Source organism: Phycodurus eques, chromosome 3 (assembly GCF_024500275.1).
Source record: "Phycodurus eques isolate BA_2022a chromosome 3, UOR_Pequ_1.1, whole genome shotgun sequence".
NCBI classification, from domain to species: domain Eukaryota; kingdom Metazoa; phylum Chordata; class Actinopteri; order Syngnathiformes; family Syngnathidae; genus Phycodurus; species Phycodurus eques.
The window spans coordinates 34,217,916-34,237,542 of record NC_084527.1 but is presented as its reverse complement, the minus strand read 5'-3'; the positions used below and the strand labels follow the sequence as shown (position 1 = coordinate 34,237,542).

General features: G+C 43.9%; 2 protein-coding genes across 5 annotated transcripts in view; one reads left to right on the top strand and one right to left on the bottom strand.

Moving 5' to 3' along the window:
- Positions 1–3,748, bottom strand: part of rad17 (RAD17 checkpoint clamp loader component) — a 50,974-nt gene extending 47,226 nt beyond the window's left edge. For all 3 annotated transcript variants that reach the window (XM_061673225.1, XM_061673224.1, XM_061673226.1), the window contains exons 1-3: positions 3,605–3,748; positions 3,311–3,391; positions 2,681–2,908 (exon numbers count right to left, since the gene is read on the bottom strand). In XM_061673225.1, coding sequence (XP_061529209.1) covers positions 2,681–2,908; positions 3,311–3,352 — 270 coding nt within the window. In that variant the 5' untranslated portion in view covers positions 3,353–3,391; positions 3,605–3,748. The remainder of the gene's footprint in view (positions 1–2,680; positions 2,909–3,310; positions 3,392–3,604) is intronic.
- Positions 3,749–3,784: 36 nt separating this feature from the next.
- ak6 (adenylate kinase 6) lies at positions 3,785–18,744 on the top strand. Of its 2 annotated transcripts, none has more exons than XM_061673243.1 (6): positions 3,785–3,890; positions 3,963–4,037; positions 6,056–6,148; positions 6,335–6,393; positions 13,008–13,153; positions 14,236–18,744. In XM_061673243.1, the coding sequence occupies exons 2-6, from the start codon at positions 4,001–4,003 to the stop codon at positions 14,423–14,425; spliced, it is 525 nt and encodes a 174-aa protein (XP_061529227.1). In that variant the 5' UTR covers positions 3,785–3,890; positions 3,963–4,000; the 3' UTR covers positions 14,426–18,744. The 2 variants fall into 2 exon arrangements, with proteins under 2 accessions (XP_061529227.1, XP_061529228.1); XM_061673244.1 differs by having other exon boundaries at positions 3,787–3,850.
- The last annotated feature ends 883 nt before the right edge of the window (positions 18,745–19,627 follow it).

Here is a 19,627-nt window from a genome sequence, read left to right as displayed (position 1 = left end):
ACTCCCAGAGGGACAGGGCCGAATGCCTTCTCCAAGTCCACAAAACAAATGTAGACTGGTTGGGCAAACTCCCATGCACCATCGAGGACTCTGCAGAAGGTGTACAGCTGGTCAACTGATCCACGGCCATGACGAAAACCACACTGGTCCTCCTGGGAGGCTGAGGAGTGTGATCTCCCTGTAGTTGGAACACACCCTCCGGTCCCCCTTTTTAAAAAGAGGGACTACCACCCCAGTCTGCCAATCCAAAGGCACTGTCCCCGATGCCCACGCGATGTTGCAGTGTCAAGCAGGGCAGCCCCACAACATCCAGAGCATTTTGGAACTCCGGGCGAATCTCATCTACCCCCGAGGCCCTGCCACAGAGGAGCTTTGTAACCACCTTGGTGACTTCAACCCCAGAGATAGGATAGTCCGCCTCAGAGCTTGCTTCCTCGTGGGAAGGCGTGTCGGTGGAATTGAGGAGGTCTTCGAAGTATTCTCCCCACCAGGTTAGGGTTAGGACCCATCCCCCCATCCGAAGGCAAAGAGAGGCTACCCTCTGGTCCACTGGGGTGAACCCCAATGTACAGGCACTGAGACGGAAGGGTCAATAAGTATACCCACACCTGCTCGGTGCCTCTCACAGTGGGCAACTCCTCAGTGGAAGAGAGTCCAAACCCTCTCAAGAAGACTGGTACCAGAGCCCAAGCCGTGTGTGTCGTCGGAACTTCTCAACCTCACACACCAACTCGGCCTCCTTCCCTGCCACAGAAGTGACATTCCACATCCCTAGAGCCAGCTTCTGTAGCCGAGGATCAGATCGCCAAGGTACCCGCCTTCGGTCACCACCCAGGCCACACTGCACCAGAGTCCTATGGCCCCTCCTACAGGTGGTGAGTCCATGGGAAGGGGGACCCACGTTACCCTTTCGGGGTGTTCCCGGCTGGGCCTCATTGCTGCATAATCCATCCATTTTCTGTACCGCTTATCCTCAGTAGGGTCGCAGGCGTGCTGGAGCCTATCCCAGCTATCTTCGGGCGAGAGGCAACCATTCGCACTCACATTCACACCTACAGACAATTTAGAGTCTTCAATTAACCTAGCATGCATGTTTTTGGGATGTGGGAGGAAACCGGAGTACCTGGCACGGGGAGAACATGCAAACTCCACATTGGCAGCTAACCAGTCGGACACCGTGCCGCTGGGTACAAAATAATAATCCTATTATTCATATTACTATTAATAATCTTTATAACAATAATAATAAGTAATAACTCTTGCTGACTCAGAACTAGATCTCAATTTGACTTGACATACTTACTGTACGTTTAAGTCATTTAATCTTGATGGTTTATGTCTCGATCAGACTAAAGGATTTTAGCCCCGATAGTAGCCCGATTAGCTATTGCAGGACCGACATAGTTTGTCAGGAATGACAAAACGTCTCGTAGTGTGGCATAATCCAAGATCAACGATTTGGCCCTATGATAGCCCTACGACAACAAAATGAAAAGTCTAGCAAGTTTGATTTTTTTTTTATATCTTCCAAGTAGTGTGACATATCAACGACAACTTTGCGACAGCATAGCTTGACGTCGACCAATAGGATTGCGTCCTGTGACCGGCGCGTCGCCTCCCGTGCTTGCTGCTGTCAACAGACTTGGCCGCCGTTGTCAACATTTATTCACGTGCACAAACCAATGTTTATCGAAGCTTTAGAGGATGACTCGACAGAATGAGAATGTTTACGTACATCCGGTAGTGGTAGCGCCAGCTTGCTAGACTAGATAACCTTTTGTTGCCTGCTTGTGGGGCCGTATCATATTAAAAGTATGTGAAAATACCTCAAGCAATCCTTGAATGAACATCCTCTCCTGAGCACCGGTGACCACCACTATACGTTTTTCCTCATTTACAATACATTGGCGCGATCCATTGTTGTTGTCGTCGCCATGGTAGCGGGTGTATCCGGTCGCATTGATCGGTGACACGTTTTCTGGTTCCGCCTCGCCGACAGTATTTGATTTGACAGGATAAAGCCCAGTGATTGGAAAAGACGGGATGAGGAGGTATCGGAATGCATGTTGCGTCGTGTTGCGACTGTCTGACGTGGGGATACTGCAGGATTTTATGGCAGTAGTCTGACACAGTGCAATCATGAAACACCAAATTTGTCTTGTTGTCTGATCCAGGCATTAGTTTTCAAATACAAGTTCATGAGGCCAATTCAGCTAACCACATGAGATAGCTGAAATAATGGGCAAGATTTGAAGTAAAATGCATGAACATTTAAGAATTCATCTGTGGTTCTGAGTGTGGGCCATTAATGGCGGGCCTGGTGATTGGCAGTTGTGATGTCAGCAAAGATGAAAGACTAAACTTGAACATTGATTCAAGTCAGGGAGTCTGTGTGTGGAGCGCTTGAGAGTGAGTTGTAGCTGATAGCAGCTCTTCTATGAATGTACATTCTTTCACCACTTGTGGCAATAAAGCGACTGAAGTGCATCAGCGACTGGGTCAACCTTGACCACATAGGAGGTCATTACAATATTTTTAATTTGAAAGTTTGTGGTTCATACAGTTGTACAATGTTTGAGTATGCAGTTAAAGTGTCAAGACCAGAACAAATATTCATGTTGATAGTTAAAATAAAGTAAGATGGCTGGATGGAGGTGTGGAGGAAGGGCAGTAGGGATACCTTTGAACATGGCGTGTATCTGTCCACCCAGGGTTCATCCTGTTCCTCGTGGCCAGAGTGTTTCTGTGGGTTCATCGTACGAGGGTCTGAGCTGACGGTCTCTCCTTTCCTCTTGCGAGGCCTCACTGCTTCAGTTTTGGAACCCAAAACCTGACCCCTTTTCTTTCCAGAAACATGTAAGTTCTCTCCTGGCAAATCGGTGAAAGCTGGATCTATCCAACAGTTCGTCTGCAAGAAAGATCATATTTCCATTAACTTTTAATTTGACCAGTTAAAGGTTTTAAACATTTTCAAATTCGTTGCAACAAAAAATAAACACACACACACAAACACAAAGGCATACAATTATCAGTACATTATGTTTTAAGTATTTTCCTTCACACACATCATTTGCATTTACCTGTTACTTTAAACACTATCAGCCAGTAAAACAGAGGCAGCATAATAAACTGTCGAACCGAGCCAGCTGGAGTCAGCAACTCAACTAATTGAACTTGGTTTGAAGGAAGCACTTTTCCATTAGGATTCGAGCCACCTGCCCAATTTAGGAATTGAAGTTATCATAACGTCCATTAATTACCTATTGCTGTCAAATGGAGTAGATAAAATGACAAAACCTCTTAAACTTACACTGCTTGAAGCAACTTTGTTTTCCAGTGACCGCTTTTTCATTCTTGACTGTAGGACTTCACATTGAGAGGGCACCAAGTCCTGCGTGACAGAAAGCAGTACACGACTAAGAAGTTGACTTTAAAAAAAAAAAAATTAAAAATAAAAATCTGTTGTCTTTCATACGATAAATTCAACATTCCCGATCGATGACGTAGGATACATTTCACAGCAAACTGGTGGACTGGATTAACTCGGCACACGAGGAGCGAATAACCTTATGTTATTTTTAGAATAATGTAAGAATAAACTTACCAAATTCAACTTTTAGTCACACCTAAGCATCAAGCCATATATTATGTAACCAAATTCGCCGATAAAAAAAGAAGAGGGTATGATTGCAAACATTTATGACTGCGAAGACGCAGGATACGAACGCCTATCAAACTCAGCCGACGCAGAATGCCGTAAATTACAGGACGGTTGACGTAAACATCAATTTACGGCAGCGTTTCTCTTGTGCAAAACCCAAAGGGAAACCCATCCGAGACTTCTGACACAGTAAATTACCACAAGGCTATTCCTGGAGTCATCTTTTCACGTTCGTTTGTCGCCGTAAATATTTCAGAAAATATTGAAAAGACTGAAGAATCTATTTTATTCTTGATTTCAGGTTGCTGTCAGGAGGACACGTGTTGGGTGCTCGCTGCGATGAAAATGAGGAGACAACCAAACATTCTGTTAACAGGTATTAAAGCCTTTTCCATAGTTACCTTTTATGGCTTTGTATGTACACAATTAAGAGACTGTTGAAAGTAATACAGTACCAATACCAGTGTTGACTTCATTCCAAATGTTAGTTAATTAATTGGAAGATGTTATCTTTCGACAGTACGATTCATAGATTCAAATGTACACCGCACGAAGGTAAGGGCGGTGCTAGTGGTGTTATTGGTTTTCCGTGAAAGCCATATCAGCCATTACTTGCGCCATACGAGAGCCCTTTTTCCCACTTTATTTTTCAGTAACAAAAGTACAAAGCAGTACAATATATAACAATATACAGATAGAAAATATGGTATTTGGCACAGTGATCACGAAAAACACACTATCATTATTCAATATATATATATATCCATGCAAATCAGTCGCTGTTTTGAACTCAAAATAGGCCTTGTCCCATTAGGGCCACAGCGCGTCATCCTTTTCCACGTAAGCCCGTCTCCTGCATCCTCCTCTCGAACCCCAACTGCCCTCATGTCTTCCCTCACGACATCCATCAACCTTCTCTTTGGTCTTCCTCTCGCTGATTAAACCTAACTCAAGGTCCGGGAGTAATAGTTCAATCTGTGGCCCGTCTTAACCAATAAACCTATTGCCGTCGATCTGGCTCCAACAGACACATTTGGAGAGAGGTTCTCCCAACCTTTTGGTCGGCATCTCAGTTCTGCACAAGGGATCTTTGATGAATGGAAGCCCACATTTCTAGGGGAGCTGGTAATTAGTTTACGGTCCAGGTGACATAAACCAGGCTTCCTGTGACCGTCTGGCGCAGCGGGGCAACAGGGAAGGTTGCCGAGTTTATCAGTTGTGGGAGTTAATGTTGGCACCTTGTTCTGTCAGGGCGTACCCTCTGTTGATCGCGCGTGTCTGCTACACATAAATGCAGTTTTACTCATAATTGGCATAGTTTTCGAATTAATTATTGGCGGACTTGATGAATTTTTATATTTTAATGAATGCAAAGTGCTTTGTGTTGCATTTTGTGTTTGTGTCAAAAGCGCTTACAAATAAAGTTTATTTCATTGATAATTTCTTTCGCCGTTTTGGCTTTCGGTTTTCGGCCTTGGATTTCCTGTTTCGGGTTTCGGCCAGGAAACCATTTTCATTTCTGCCTCTGATTGTGGGCCGCCGGTGGGGTGGCCGTGACTGCGATGCCCACAATATAGTGTTTTTCTGGGTACATTGCAAGTCCACCAAAATAGCGCTCTTATCAGCCTGTAGTTATTGCTGCACACACAGGAACTCCGCCAAACTGTTTTCCGGTTTGGTCATGTGACGTTCCGCATCAGGCCCACTGGTATTCCGGGGGGGGGGGGGTCTACAGCACGCAATCCCCACTAGCGCCACCCTGGCGGATCTAGGAAATGGATAGAGAAATATATTCTTCTGTCCATTTACGGTACCACTTATCATCACTAGGGTTGCAGGCGTGATGGAGCCTATCCCAGCTGCGTGAGGCAAGGTACACCCTGATTTGGTCATCAGCCAATCGCAGGGCACATATCGACAAACAATCATTCATACCTACGGGCAACTTAGAGTCATCAATTAACCGACCATCCATGTTTTTGGAATGTGGGAGGAAACCGGAGTACCGTAGAAAAGCCACGCAGGCACGGGGAGAATATGCCAACTTCACACAGGCGAGGCCGTATTTGAACCCAGGTCCTCAGAACTATGAGGCAGATGTGCTGCATAGATAAATGATGAGTTGAAAGTTTTATCACCGAATGCATGAAGATGTGTTCTCTTAACCCAAGCTCGCATCTCGTCCCGCTCACCACTGCTTATAGGGGTCCACGAGTAGTCCTGTATATACATCACATGGCACCGTTCGAACATTCATGTTGCGATGACTTGCATTCTAAGAGGGCACAGCTTTCTGTTGATGTTCTGAAACAAAACCTGAAATCTTCTTTCATACTTTGAACATGTGTTGTGCATCTAGCTCTTAAATCAGTGCCATCCCTTTTTTTCCTATAGGGACCCCTGGTGTTGGAAAAACAACTCTGGGGAAGGAGCTGGCTCAGCGGACAGGGCTCGCCTATGTTAATATCGGTGATCTTGCTCAGGAAGGTAAAAAAGGACATAGTTCTACGATCTCTGGCACTCCACAGAGGGTGATTTGATGGCTTTTGTGACTTTGAATAAGGCAGTATAGATTTTTTTTTTTTGGTCACAAGTTGCCTTATTTGACACACATTTGTAAATAGCCTTTCTCTTGATATGAGGCTGCTATTGATTAAACTTGTTTCTCCTCAGGAGATCTTTATGATGGCTATGATCAAGAGTACCAGTGCCCCATTTTGGATGAAGACAGGGTGGGTCAGGCTTGAATTCTCTTCTAAATTACATTTCTCTTGATGAACGGTTTGATGCATCCAGTGTTACACTCCACTCAGGTTATGTGATTAGGAATTGGTTCTTTTTGATCATCAGGAAGTCTCACCAGATCAGGAAGAGCTAGTGCTCGACTATTATTAGAAGTGAAACCCTTGGAAGACAAGATAAAACACAACAAATGATATAAGGACTATTTTTTTCTTTTTGCGCTACAAGAGCAATAAATTGTTTATTTTGCATTATGCACTTGGAAGTTTTTCATCCAAAAAATACCCCCCACCCCCAAATAATTTTTTTTTTAAAAAACACCACAGAGGCATTTTCTACATCAACAGAAGAAAATTCTTCAGGATTTCCAATCAACCTAATGTACAGTTCAGTTAAGTTGAGTTTTTATGAAGTTGCCTTGTTATGCCACTAAATACTGTCAATAAATAAAACAAGGAACAGTACTAAATATTGCTTAACAGAACTAACATATATTCTCAATTATTCAAATTAATGCCCGACCGGTATGAGATTTTTGGGTCCGAAACAGATATTGGGATGCTAAAATAAAAGCCGATATCAGATATACAATATACTCCGGTTTCCTCCCACATCCCCAAAACATGCATTAATTGGAGACTCTCAATTGCCCGTAGGTGTGACTGTGTGTGCGAATGGTTGTTTGTTTGTATGTGCCCTGCGATTGGCTGGCAACCCGTTCAGGGTGGACCCCGCCTCCTGCCCGATGACAGCTGGGATAGGCTCCGGCACGCCCGCGACCCTAGTGAGGAGAAGCGGCTCAGAAAATGGATGGATGGATGGATGGATAGTTTTTTTGGATATCTTCCGTGTAGTGTGACATCAACGACAACTCTCTGACAGTGCACCTTGACGTCGACCAATAGGATTGCGATTGCGACCGGCGCTTCGCCTCCCTTGCTCGCCGTTGTCAACATTTATTCAGGCGCACGAACCAGTATTTACTGAATCTTTAGCGCATACCTCAAACTCTTCATTTACAAGAACCCAAGACCTCACATTTTCACAATTTTCAGACTATGCTATCAATTTGTCAAAATCAACAAGACTCCCTCTAACGGCTAACTCAAGGAATCCTGCGGACCAAAACTCAAACTATTCTATTCCTACACAAACATGAACACGAACATCAAATATCTAGGCATTAATATCTAAGCAAAATTGACAGTTAAATTATAGTTAAATAATCTAAATCACGTTCCTCTACTGGAAAAAAAATCAGGGATGACTTCAAACATTGGAACAGCCGGCCTATCTCACTTCTAGGGCGTGTAGCTAAGGTAAATATGATAATTAACTATTTGTTTTCAATCATCCCATTCAAACCCACGTTAAAGTGTTTCCAAATGCTAGACTGCTATTTTGAATTTTTACTCTCATAATAAGAAAAATAGCATTACTCTATCCACCCTTCAGAAAAGTAAACCAGACGGGGGCGGGGGGGACTTGAGGCACCCAACTTCAAACATTATTACTTAGCTATCAAAATAGAATACATCATTGAGTGGTTACGTCCAAATTTTTTAAACAACCGTCTTGGCTGGAACTAGAACAGATAGACGGCAATAGCACCAAACTTTCAGACCTCCCATTTATCAGCACGTCTCGAATGCCACATTTGCTTGAAGGATCTGATTATTGCAGCCGCTTTTACAGTTTGATGGATAAATTTAGAAACCACACAATCTCAATCAGCACCATATAATTTCTCTCCAATCTGGCATAATCCCGATTTTGAGACTAACAAATTACCCCTTCACTTTAGCACTAGGGAATAAAGTGGAATTGACCGCCGACATGACTTTTTCAAAAATAATTCATTCATGTCATATGAATGAATTATGAATGGAAGACCAAAAATTTCAAATTGGAGGTGGTGAATTCCTTCAATACTACAAAGAACAGCAACCCTTAAAAGAGCACCAAAACGTGCGAATACCCTACAACCACCCGTTGGCGCTACTCCCACAAAACTTCTTCTTTTCCTTTCGGCTTGTCCCGTTAGGGGTCGCCACAGCGCGTCATCCTTTTCCGTGTAAGCCTATCTCCTGCATCCTCCTCTCGAACACCAACTGCCATCATGTCTTCCCTCACGACATCCATCAACCTTCTCTTTGGTCTTCCTCGAGCTCTCTTGCCTGGCAGCTCCATCCTCATCATCCTTCTTCCAATATACTCACTATTTCTCCTCTGGACGTGTCCAAACCATTGAAGTCTGCGCTCTCTCATCGAACCTTGGCTGTCCCTCTGATGAGCTCATTTCTAATTTTATCCAACCTGGTCACTCCAAGAGCGAACCTCAACATCTTCATTTCCGCCACCTCCAGCTCTGCTTCCTGTTGTCTCTTCAGTGCCACTGTCTCTAATCCGTACATCATGGCTGGCCTCACTACTGTTTTATAAACTTTGCCCTTCATCCTAGCAGAGACTCTTCTGTCACATAACACACCTGACACCTTTCTCCACCCGTTCCAACATTGGACTCGTTTCTTCACTTCCTTACCACAGTCACCATTGCTATGGACGGTTGACCCCAAGTATTTAAAGTCCTCCACCCTTGCTATCGCTTCTCCCTGCAGCCTCACTCTTCCCCACCACCCCTCTCATTCATGCACATATATTCTGTTTTACTTCGGCTAATCTTCATTCCTCTTCTTTCCAGTGCATGCCTCCATCTCTCTAACTGTTCCTCCAGCTGCTCCCTGCTTTCACTGCAGATCACAATGTCATCTGCAAACATCATGGTCCACGAGGATTCCAGTCAAACCTCATCTGTCAGCCTATCTATCACCACTGCAAACAGGAAGGGGATCAGGGCTGATCCCTGATGCAGTCCCACGTCCACCTTAAATTCTTCTGTCACACCTACAGCACACCTCACCGCTGTTCTGCTGCCCTCGTACATGTCCTGTATTATTCTAACATACTTCTCTGCCACTCCAGACTTCCGCATGCAGTACCACAGTTCTTCTCTGGGTACTCTGTCATTGGCTTTCTCTAGATCTACAAAGACACAATGTAGCTCCTTCTGACCTTCTCTGTACTTTTCCATCAACATCCTCAAGGCAAATAATGCATCTGTGGTACTCTTTCTAGGCATGAAACCATACTGTTGCTCGCCAATACTCACTTCTGTCCTGAGTCGAGCCTCCACTACTCTTTCCCATAACTTCATTGTGTGGCTCATCAACTTTATTCCTCTATAGTTGCCACAGCTCTGCACATCACCTTTGTTCTTAAAAATGGGCACCAGTACACTTTTCCTCCATTCCTCAGGCATCTTCTCACGCACTAGAATTCTATTGAACAAGCTGGTCAAAAACTCCACAGCCACCTCTCCTAGATGCTTCCATACCTCCACAGGAATGTCATCAGGACCAACTGCCTTTCCATTTTTCATCCTCTTTAATGCCTTTCTAACTTCCCCCTTACTAATCATTGCCACTTCCTGGTCCACCACACTTAACTCTTCTACTCTCCCTTCTCTATCATTTTCCTCATTCATCAACTCCTCGAAGTATTCTTTCCATCTAGCAAGCACACTGCTGGCACCAGTCAACATATTTCCATCTCTATCCTTAATCACCCTAACCTGCTGCACATCCTTCCCATCTCTGTCCCTCTGTCTGGCCAGCCTGTATAGATCCTTTTCTCCTTCTTTAGTGTCCAACCTGCCATACATGTCATCATATGCCTCTTGTGCCTCTACCTTTGCCCTGTGTCGCATCTCAATGTATTCCTTTCGCCTCTCCTCGGTCCTCTCAGTGTCCCACTTCTTCTTAGCTAACCTCTTTCCTTGTATGATTTCCTGTACTGTGAGGTTCCACCACCAAGTCTCCTTCTCTCCTTTCCTGCCAGAAGATACACCAAGTACTCTCCTGCCTGCTTCTCTGATCACCTTGGCTGCAGTGGTCCAGTCTTCTGGAAGCTCCTGCCGTCCACCGAGAGCCTGTATCACCTCTTCCCGAAAAGCTGCACAACACTCGTCCTGTCTCAGCTTCCACCACATGGTTCTCTTCTCTGCCTTTGTCTTGCTAATTTTCCTCCCCACCACCAGAGTCATCTTACACACCACCATCCTATGCTGTCTAGCCACACTCTCCCCTACCACTACCTTACAGTTGGTAACCTCCTTCAGATTACATCGTCTGCACAAGATGTAATCCACCTGCGTGCTTCTACCTCCGCTCTTGTAGGTCACCCTATGTTCGTGCCTCTTCTGGAAAAAAGTGTTCACTACAGCCATTTGCATCCTTGTTGCAAAGTCTACCACCATCTGTCCCTCCAAGTTCCTTTCCTGGATGCCGTATTTACCCATCACTTCTTCATCACCCCTATTACCTTCACCAACATGTCCATTACAATCAGCACCAATTACGACTCTCTCTCTGTCTGGGATGCTAAGAACTACATCATCGAGCTCCTTCCAGAATTTCTCTTTCACCTCGAGGTCACATCCTACCTGTGGGGCATAGCCACTAAATCACATGACACATAACACCCTCAATTTCAAATTTCAGCCTCATCACTCGATCTGATACTCTTTTCACCTCCAAGACATTCTTAGCCAACTCTTCTTTTAAAATAACCCCGACTCCATTTCTCTTCCCATCGACACCATGGTAAAATAATTTAAACCCTGCCCCTAAACTTCTAGCCTTACTGCCTTTCCACCTGGTCTCCTGGACACACAATATATCAACCTTTCTCCTCATCATCATGTCAACCAACTCCCGAGATTTTCCTGTCATAGTCCCAACATTCAAAGTCCCCACATTCAGTTCTAGGCTCTGTGTTTTCCTCTTCTCTTTCTGCCGAAGAACAGGGGGTCAAAGTCTTCTTTGACTTCGACCCACAGTAGCTGAATTTCCAACGGCGCCCCGCAGGTTGACGGCGCCGGTGGCGGACGTTGTTAACCCGGGCCACGACCGATCCGGTATGGAATTCTTTGGATGAACGCTCATATTTGTTTGGCAAGGTTTTAAGCCGGATGCCCTTCCTGACGCAACCCTCTGCATTTATCCGGGCTTGGGACCGGCCTACAGTTTGCACTGACTTGTGCCACCCATAGGGCTGCATTGCTACTCCCACAAAACAACTCCTTTCAAATGTATCCAAATTAATCTCAACTACAAATACAATACATTTACCAATCGTAAAATGGGGTGGGGGTGCACCTCGGGCGGGGATGAGTGAGATGATGGCCCGCTATCAAAAACTCGCCAGCCCACAGAGCACATATCTCGGGCAGTGTTGCAACAACCAATGCTCGGGTAAGAGTACATTGCGATTTATGAATGTAGTTAAAAATTACTTACCCTGCGATCGAGTCCTAAGCCATGATTGGACCTGATAAGATTTTATTCATGTGAATCGATTTGTAGACCAGGGTGGTTAGCACATCTGCCTCACAGTTCTGACCCTAACCCACTTTCATCTCGTCAGTCCATTTAATATTCTCCCAGTTTTTTTTTTTTTTTTTTTGCAAAAGTAAGACAAGCCTTTATGTTCTTTTTGGTTAGCAGTGGTTTTTACCTTGGAACTCTGCCACGGTTGCCATTTTTACCCAGTCTCTTCCTTTTTGTTGTGTCATGAACACTGACCTTAACTGAGGCGAGGAAGGCCTGCAGTTCTTTCGACCTTGTCCTGAGTTCCTTTGCGGTCTCCTGAATGAGTCATTGGTGTTCTCTTGGGGTAATCTTTGTAGGCCGACCATTCCTGGGAAGGCTCACCGCTCTTACATGTTTTCTCCATGTGAGGATCATAGCTCTCCCTATGGTTCGCCGGAATCCTAAACCTTTAGACGTGTCTTTTGTAACCCTTTCCAGACTGATAGATGTCAAATTCTATTTCTTGACTGTTCTGGAATTTCTTTGGATAATGTCATTTTGTTGCAGCTTTTTTAGATCTTTTCTCCGACTTGATTTTGTCAGGGCAGATTCTGCTTCAGGGATGTCTTGATTGAATAGATCAGGCTTGTTTGTGATCAATGAAAATTAGCCAAACATTGTAATTACCTACAATTAATTCATGATTAAAAAGGGGGTAATTACTTTTTCCACACAGGGCCAGCTAACTTTCATTTATCATCATAAATCATTTAAAAACAGCATTTTAAGTTCCCTTGGGTTATATTTGTCTAATATTTGCATTTGTTTGATGGTCTCAAATATTACATTTAGGGAAACTATGCAAAAATCTGAGTTTGAGAAGGAGGCCAATACTTCCACGGCACTGTATATCATTATCTTCTCACGACATTCGTCTGGTTTAACCACCATCCTTCTTTCAGACAAAACATTGTAAAAAGCCAAAAGGAAGAGGTGAAACACCCCACATGAATCTTTTGACTGACTGAAATTAGGTCGACTGTTGGAACACCAGAAAGTGCGGAACTTTCGGGGCTACTATTCGCGCACATTTTGTTTGAACTTGAAACCTTTGAGGTGTTCAACTTGAAGTGATCACGGTACTGCAACAACAATGTCTTCAAATGTAACACGTGCTGCGGTCATTTATGCATGTGTTTTCAATGCTTACCTGTTACAGTTCTGTGATCCTGCAGGTGGTGGATGAGCTAGATGAGAAGATGTCACATGGAGGTGTGATTGTAGACTATCATGGCTGTGACCTCTTCCCTGAGCGCTGGTTTCACATTGTCTTTGTCCTCCGAACAGACAATACTCAGTTGTACACACGGCTCGAAAGCAGGTACCTAAAAACCATGCCTCTGTGAACATTCACAATCACATCAGCCAAATACAGTATGTTGCCAAAACAAATTCTTTCCAGACTCCATTTTTACAATTTTCTGTTACACTTAGGTACAGCATTACAAAAGAACACATTCACTCCCACTAACGCAGTGTCCCTGAACGCACCTCGAGCACTCACGCAGCTGCCCCATGCCTGCCTCGTTTCATTCTGAAGAGCAAAATAGGAAATGCAGCTGGCGTACATTTTTTCTTTGAGCATGTCCAAACAAGTCCCTCTGCTGGTCACTTTTAATATTACAGAACACCAACTGCGATGTGACTATCACGCACACGTACATCACGATGACTATGCTCAAACAGAATATCGTGTTGCCTTACTCTCCGCTAATTTGGGGAAAGCCAGTAATCGCATGAAAGCAATGCTTTGTTTGATTTAACTCTGCGAGTGCGTCGCAATTGGATGAACAAGGTATGTGCCCAGGTTTAAAACTTGGGACAGTCCGCCGAAAAAAACTGCTCTGGGAGAGTCAAGCACCAACTGTCACAGTCTGCTGAAGTGACCCAGACACAGAGTTTTCTCATTGTTGATATGGCACGGCTCGTTGTAAGTCCGCCCTTAGCTCATTCAGAAGCTCCAAAACGGAATTGCTGAATAGACAATGTCACGATAACTTCATTTGGCATTTCAAAAATATTGAACCGGAGCAAAAAGGTTCTCCCCGCCAACTCTCATTTTGCCTGCGCTTCCGTTGCTCCCTTTGTCCCTGGTTGACACCTCCCTTTCAGATGCACTATTCAGAGAGACAAAAGCAGCCAGCGCACTTTGACAAATGACATTGAGCCTTCTAAATTCACCTATTTGCATATACTCCTCCCACAACAAGCAAGAGGGACAGCCTAGCAATCTATCTTGTTTTGCAAATACAGTCTGTTCGTAGATCGTCTTCCACTGTTTGCGTGCAAAATCAAGTCTGGGCCCATTTTCGCACGCATAAACCTGTAGTCAATCAGGCCGTATTCTGGATGTCTCCTTTGGTAACCGGACCTTTGTTCTCTCTTCAATGTGATACTTGACAGGGGTTACACGGGAAAGAAGCTGCAGGACAATGTGCAGTGTGAAATCTTTCAGACCATCTATGAAGAGGCAATTGAGGCCTACAAAGAGGAGCTTGTCCACCAGCTTCCCAGCAACACTCCTGAGGACCTGGAAAGGAACTTGGAGCAGATAGTACAGTGGGCTGAGCAGTGGATAAAAGACCACAATTAGAGTGGAAAAGCGCCTAATGGATGACTGACTGGCTGTCAGACAAAAAAATAATTTGTACCTGTACTTATTTTCATAAATACTGCCATCATGAAAACTGCCCGTATATAATCTTTACGTCATTGGAAAACAGTTTCAAGAGCTCATCAACATACAAGCATAAAACGCACATCAATGAAGCCAAGATGGACAAAATATGTCCACAGGTGGAAAAGTATGATGATGATCACCTTACAGAAGGATAAATTAATGTACAGAATAGGTTAGCAAAAAGAATAAAAATAAACTCAGACTTCCAGCACCCCATATAAAAAGGGTCAAAGTTGCAAGACACTTTCAGACAAGAGGCACATCATTATCAATTCATTGTGAGTCGTTCAGGCTGGGCACAGCCCAGGAATAGAAACTTTTACCAAAATGAGATGTGGAAGATTTCATCAAATGGAAATATTTGCTTGAAGGGAGAAGAACAAAATGGCTGGCAGCAGGATTACCCGAAGGGTTGTGTACAATACTAGCCGAGCACATTTCATCCGGCTTGGGAAGATCGGTGCCAGTCGTCCTGCCTGCGAGGCGAACAACTCTGTTAAGGAATTTCGGATCCTTGAGTGTTAGGCTACCAAACCACAAAATTATTGAGCTGAACAGGATCCTCTTGGTGACACATTGATCAAATGTATGCAAAATATGACAATTCAGAGTGTTTTCCGTCAGTTTACATGGGGGGGGGGTGAAAAAGCCGTTCTTGTGACTTTTAACAATGATACTCATATTTAAGAGCACCTATAACAGCAACACCTAAAAAAAAAAAATATATATATATATATAAATAAATAAAAAACTCTTGACCTTGTTGCTGTTAATGGTTAAAAGGAGATGCGGTGTAAGCGTTCTTACAGGTAAAATCAAAAAGTAGCTCCTTTGTTTTGGAGGTATTTGAAGTCAGATTGTCGGATACGAGCGTTGTCACACTCGAGACCACATTTTCAAGGTTGTCTCGGACTCGAGTCCCAAACGTTTTGATCTTGTCTCGGTCTTGGACTGGCCGGACTCGAGATTTTCAATCAAGAACCCCCACTGATCTGCTATTCTTCAAATTCATGAATGCGATGACGAGGAGAAGCAAAAGCAAACAACAAATACCTTCAATTTACAGCCCCTGTTGACTGCAACCTTCGCAGTGTTTTGAGTGAATTGTGATGTAAATTTGGCTTCCTCAACCAAAAACCTCCAGAAGTAAAACAATATGCAAAAGAAAATAAACTCATTGAAAGGGCGCGGACAACATCAAACTTTCGCGGGCATCGCCAAAGACAACAAACAGGTAAGCTAAGTTAACTGGAAGTAACCGGACTCATTTTGTTTCTGAGCTTAATATTTCTTGAAAGAGGTTTTAATTCATTTGGTAGGTGCAGAACCCTAATTTTAATTGAATTGGCATTATTGTGACACCCCACCGTGCATGTTTAAATTACAAAATGCTGCAGTCTCTTGCGTGACTTAAATGATCTTTTTTGAAATACATCTTTTGTCCTGTTAGGGATCGCCACAGTGTGTCATCCTTTTCCATGCAAGTCTATGTAGTGACTCTGACCCAGAACCTCCCCCCAAACTGCATTCTTCCAAGCGGCCCTACTGTGAGACTACCACAAGAAGACGCCTACTGGACCCGAGAGCAAATAGCAGGTCCCCTCAAAATCTTGGTTTGCAGTCATCATAGACTCCTGGTCTTCGTTTGAACAGACAGCAGCCAAAAGGGACCCATCGACGATGGAATGCAAATACAGCAACAAACTATTTGCTTAATATTCAAACGTGCATGCAAGGCGCCAACCACTGGCGTTTGAGAGTACTGCAACCCATGAACTTCCATTCCGTTGTTTGTTAACCAAGGATAAATGTCTGTTTTGATATTTTAAGAATTCTGCAGTTATTCCAAATGTATGCCGTGATGTCTGTGTCAGTGTATCAACTTTACAAGCGCCGCTGTTTGTCTTGATTAAAGTCCAAGCAGCATGAAATGTGATTTGAACCACAAGCAGTTGATTTGCCAAGACTAAAGTATAAACAGCCAGTCTATATGCTTGACCTGTGAGTAGAGAGTACAAAGTTGAGGGTATTTTATATTAATATATGTTTTTAAACTCATTTTATGGGTCAAAACTAGACTAGATTCAAGCTGATGGTTGTGGTCTGGTCTGGTCCTCTCCGACACGCCCCCGGGGTATTTAACGCCTGACTCCCGCCGCCTTGCTTTTTTTTTTGTGTGTGCGTTTTCCTGTCTTCGTGTTCTGGCTGGCCTTTGTTCGGCCATGCCGCTCGGTAACCGCGGGCCTCGGGGATGGAGACTGCTTCCCAGCCTCTCCGTGGGCCACCGCTAGGCCATCAGAGCAGCTGCTACTAAAGTTTCCACCCAAGCGAGTGAGTAACACACCAGTGTTTACCAGACTGTACAATATTAGTGCCTAACAATTTTGGGGCAATTAGTAGCTTCACACAAAATCCTAACTTTGTCCTCTCACTTTCCCGTCCGGAATGGACGCGTTAAACGCTCGCGTTTTCAACTTTAGTCCAACACACAGTGTTCTATTTCCCTTTTCGTACTCCTATTTTCCTTCTTTTTACCATTGTGTGTTTCCCTCTAGAGCCCTTGTGGATGTCATTAAATATATCAAAAATTCCACTCCTGGTTGTGTTTTGTGTGTGTTCTGAGTTTAAGTAAGCCTCTGTCATCGAGAACACGAATTTCATAAACTGTGGCAACCTTCAGATTACGAGACTGATAAAAAGGTTTCTCGTCACTCTTCCCTAAATTTTATACACATAAAAAGTGACGTGGTGCCCCTTTACGAGACAAAAAACTTGAAAGCGTAAATCGGACTAACCCGGAAATGAACGCATGCGTTTACCTTCCTTCGTATCTTTTTCCAAATTAATTGCATTTTCATTTTGACCAATATACGCTACACCTATCTCCTGCACCCTCCTCTCGAACACCAACTGCCCTCATGTCTTCCCTCACGACATCCATCAACCTCCTCTTTGGTCTTCCTCTCGCTCTCTTGCCTGGCAGCTCCATCCTCATCATCCTTCTACCAATATACTCACTATCTCTCCTTTGGATGTGTCCAAACCTTCGAAGTCTGCTCTCTCTAACTTTGTATCCAAAACATTACGTGTTTATGTTACGTTCATTACATTGGCCGTCCCTCTGATGAGCTCATTTCTAATCCTGTCCAACCTGGTCACTCCTTGAAAGAACCTCAATTCCGCCACCTCCAGCTCTGCTTCCTGTCGCCTCTTCAGTGCCACTGTCTCTAATCCGTGCATCATGGCCGGCCTCACCACTGTTTTCTAAACTTTGCCCTTCATCCTAGCAGAGACTCTTTCTGTCACATAACACACCTGACACCTTCCTCCACCCGTTCCAACCTGCTTGGACCCATTTCTTCACTTCCTGACCGCACTCAACCATTGCTCTGGACTTTTGACCCCAAGTATTTAAAGTCCTCCACCCTTGCGATCTCCTCTCCCTGGAGCCTCACTCTCACCCCTCCTCCCTCTCATTCGTGCACATATAATCTGTTTTACTAAGGCTAATCTTCCTCTCTCTCCTTTCCAGTGCATGCCTCCACCTTTCTCACCGTTCCGCCACCTGCTCCGTTTTCACTGCAGGTCACAATGTCATCTGCGAACATTATGGTCCACGGGGATTCCAGTCTAACCTCATCTGTCAGCCTATCCATCACCACTGATATAAAGTACGTTTTACTTGACAGGTATAGCTTTTTATAAACGATATAATGTAAAATGTACATTTTCATTCTTGAAATGTTTGTCAACTTTTTTCTGGGAATCATCTTGAAGTGCCTTTTGGGAGGTCATTAATTGTTTCGAAGGAGAAAAAATATGAAGCAACATTTTTCAAACTTTTCATGCCACACTGTATGTACCATCAGGTGTCCGAAATGAAGTTTCATGATTTGCAATGTTTTCTGAATATGCTAATTAATTTTTGGGATATGTATGAATATTCTCCTATTGCTTAATTTGCCTTTTCCATGAAAACTAACACAAATGCATTGTAGTGTCTTCAGAGTTCCTTTTTTTATTTGTTTGGGGTTCTTTTTCAAACAGTCCATTGTTACTCAAGCGGTCTTTATGTTGTTGCAATCCACCAGCGGGATCTGTGAATTTAAGTGCCAGGACGAAGCAGCTCTTTTTGCATTCACAAAATAGCAGACAGCAAAATATAATTGTGTTAATTCTGAGCTATGAATGAACATGTATAAATTTGTGGAAGTGCCGTAACTATTGCATGTCTTTACCGTTATTCCCATTGTATAAATATCAAAGAATCATGAGTTTGAGTCATTTTTATCTGTCGCGTGACACATGTAAAACACTGTGCAACTCACAGGATTTTTATGAAGCTGTTTATGTCTTTTCCGTTATAACAAGAATTGTAGTGAGTGTAATGAGACACCACCATTTGCAATGTCAGTAATAATTGACTTTACTATGAATGCCTAAAATTTTAAATGCAGCCCTATGGGGGGCACAAGCCAGTGCAAACTGTTGGCCAGTCCCAAGACCGGATGAATGCAGAGGGGTTGCGTCAGGAAGGGCATCCGGCTTAAAACTTTGCCAAACAAACATGAGCGTTCATCCAAAGAATTCCATACCGGATCGGTCGTGGCCCGGGTTAACAACTTCCGCCACCGGCGCCGTCAACCTGCAGGGCGCCGTTGGAAATTCAGCTACTGTGGGTCGAAGTCGAACGAGAGGTGGGAAGCGGGTTCTTCGGCAGAAAGAGAAGAGGAAAGCACAGAGCCTAGAACTGAATGTGGGGACTTTGAATGTTGGGACTATGACAGGAAAATTGGTTGACATGATGATGAGGAGAAAGGTTGATATATTGTGTGTCCGGGAGACTAGGTGGAAAGGCAGCAAGGCTAGAAGTTTAGGGGCAGGCTTTAATTTATTTTACCATGGTATAGATGGGAAGAAAAATGGGGTGGGGTTATTTTAAAGGAAGAGTTAGCTAAGAATGTCTTGGAGGTGAAAATAGTATCAGATCGAGTGATGAGGCCGAAACTTGAAATTAAGGGTGTTATGTATAACACCCTTACCACTGCAGCCAAGGTGATTAGAGAGACAGGCAGGAGAGTACTTGGTGTATCTTCTGGCAGGAAAGGAGAGAAA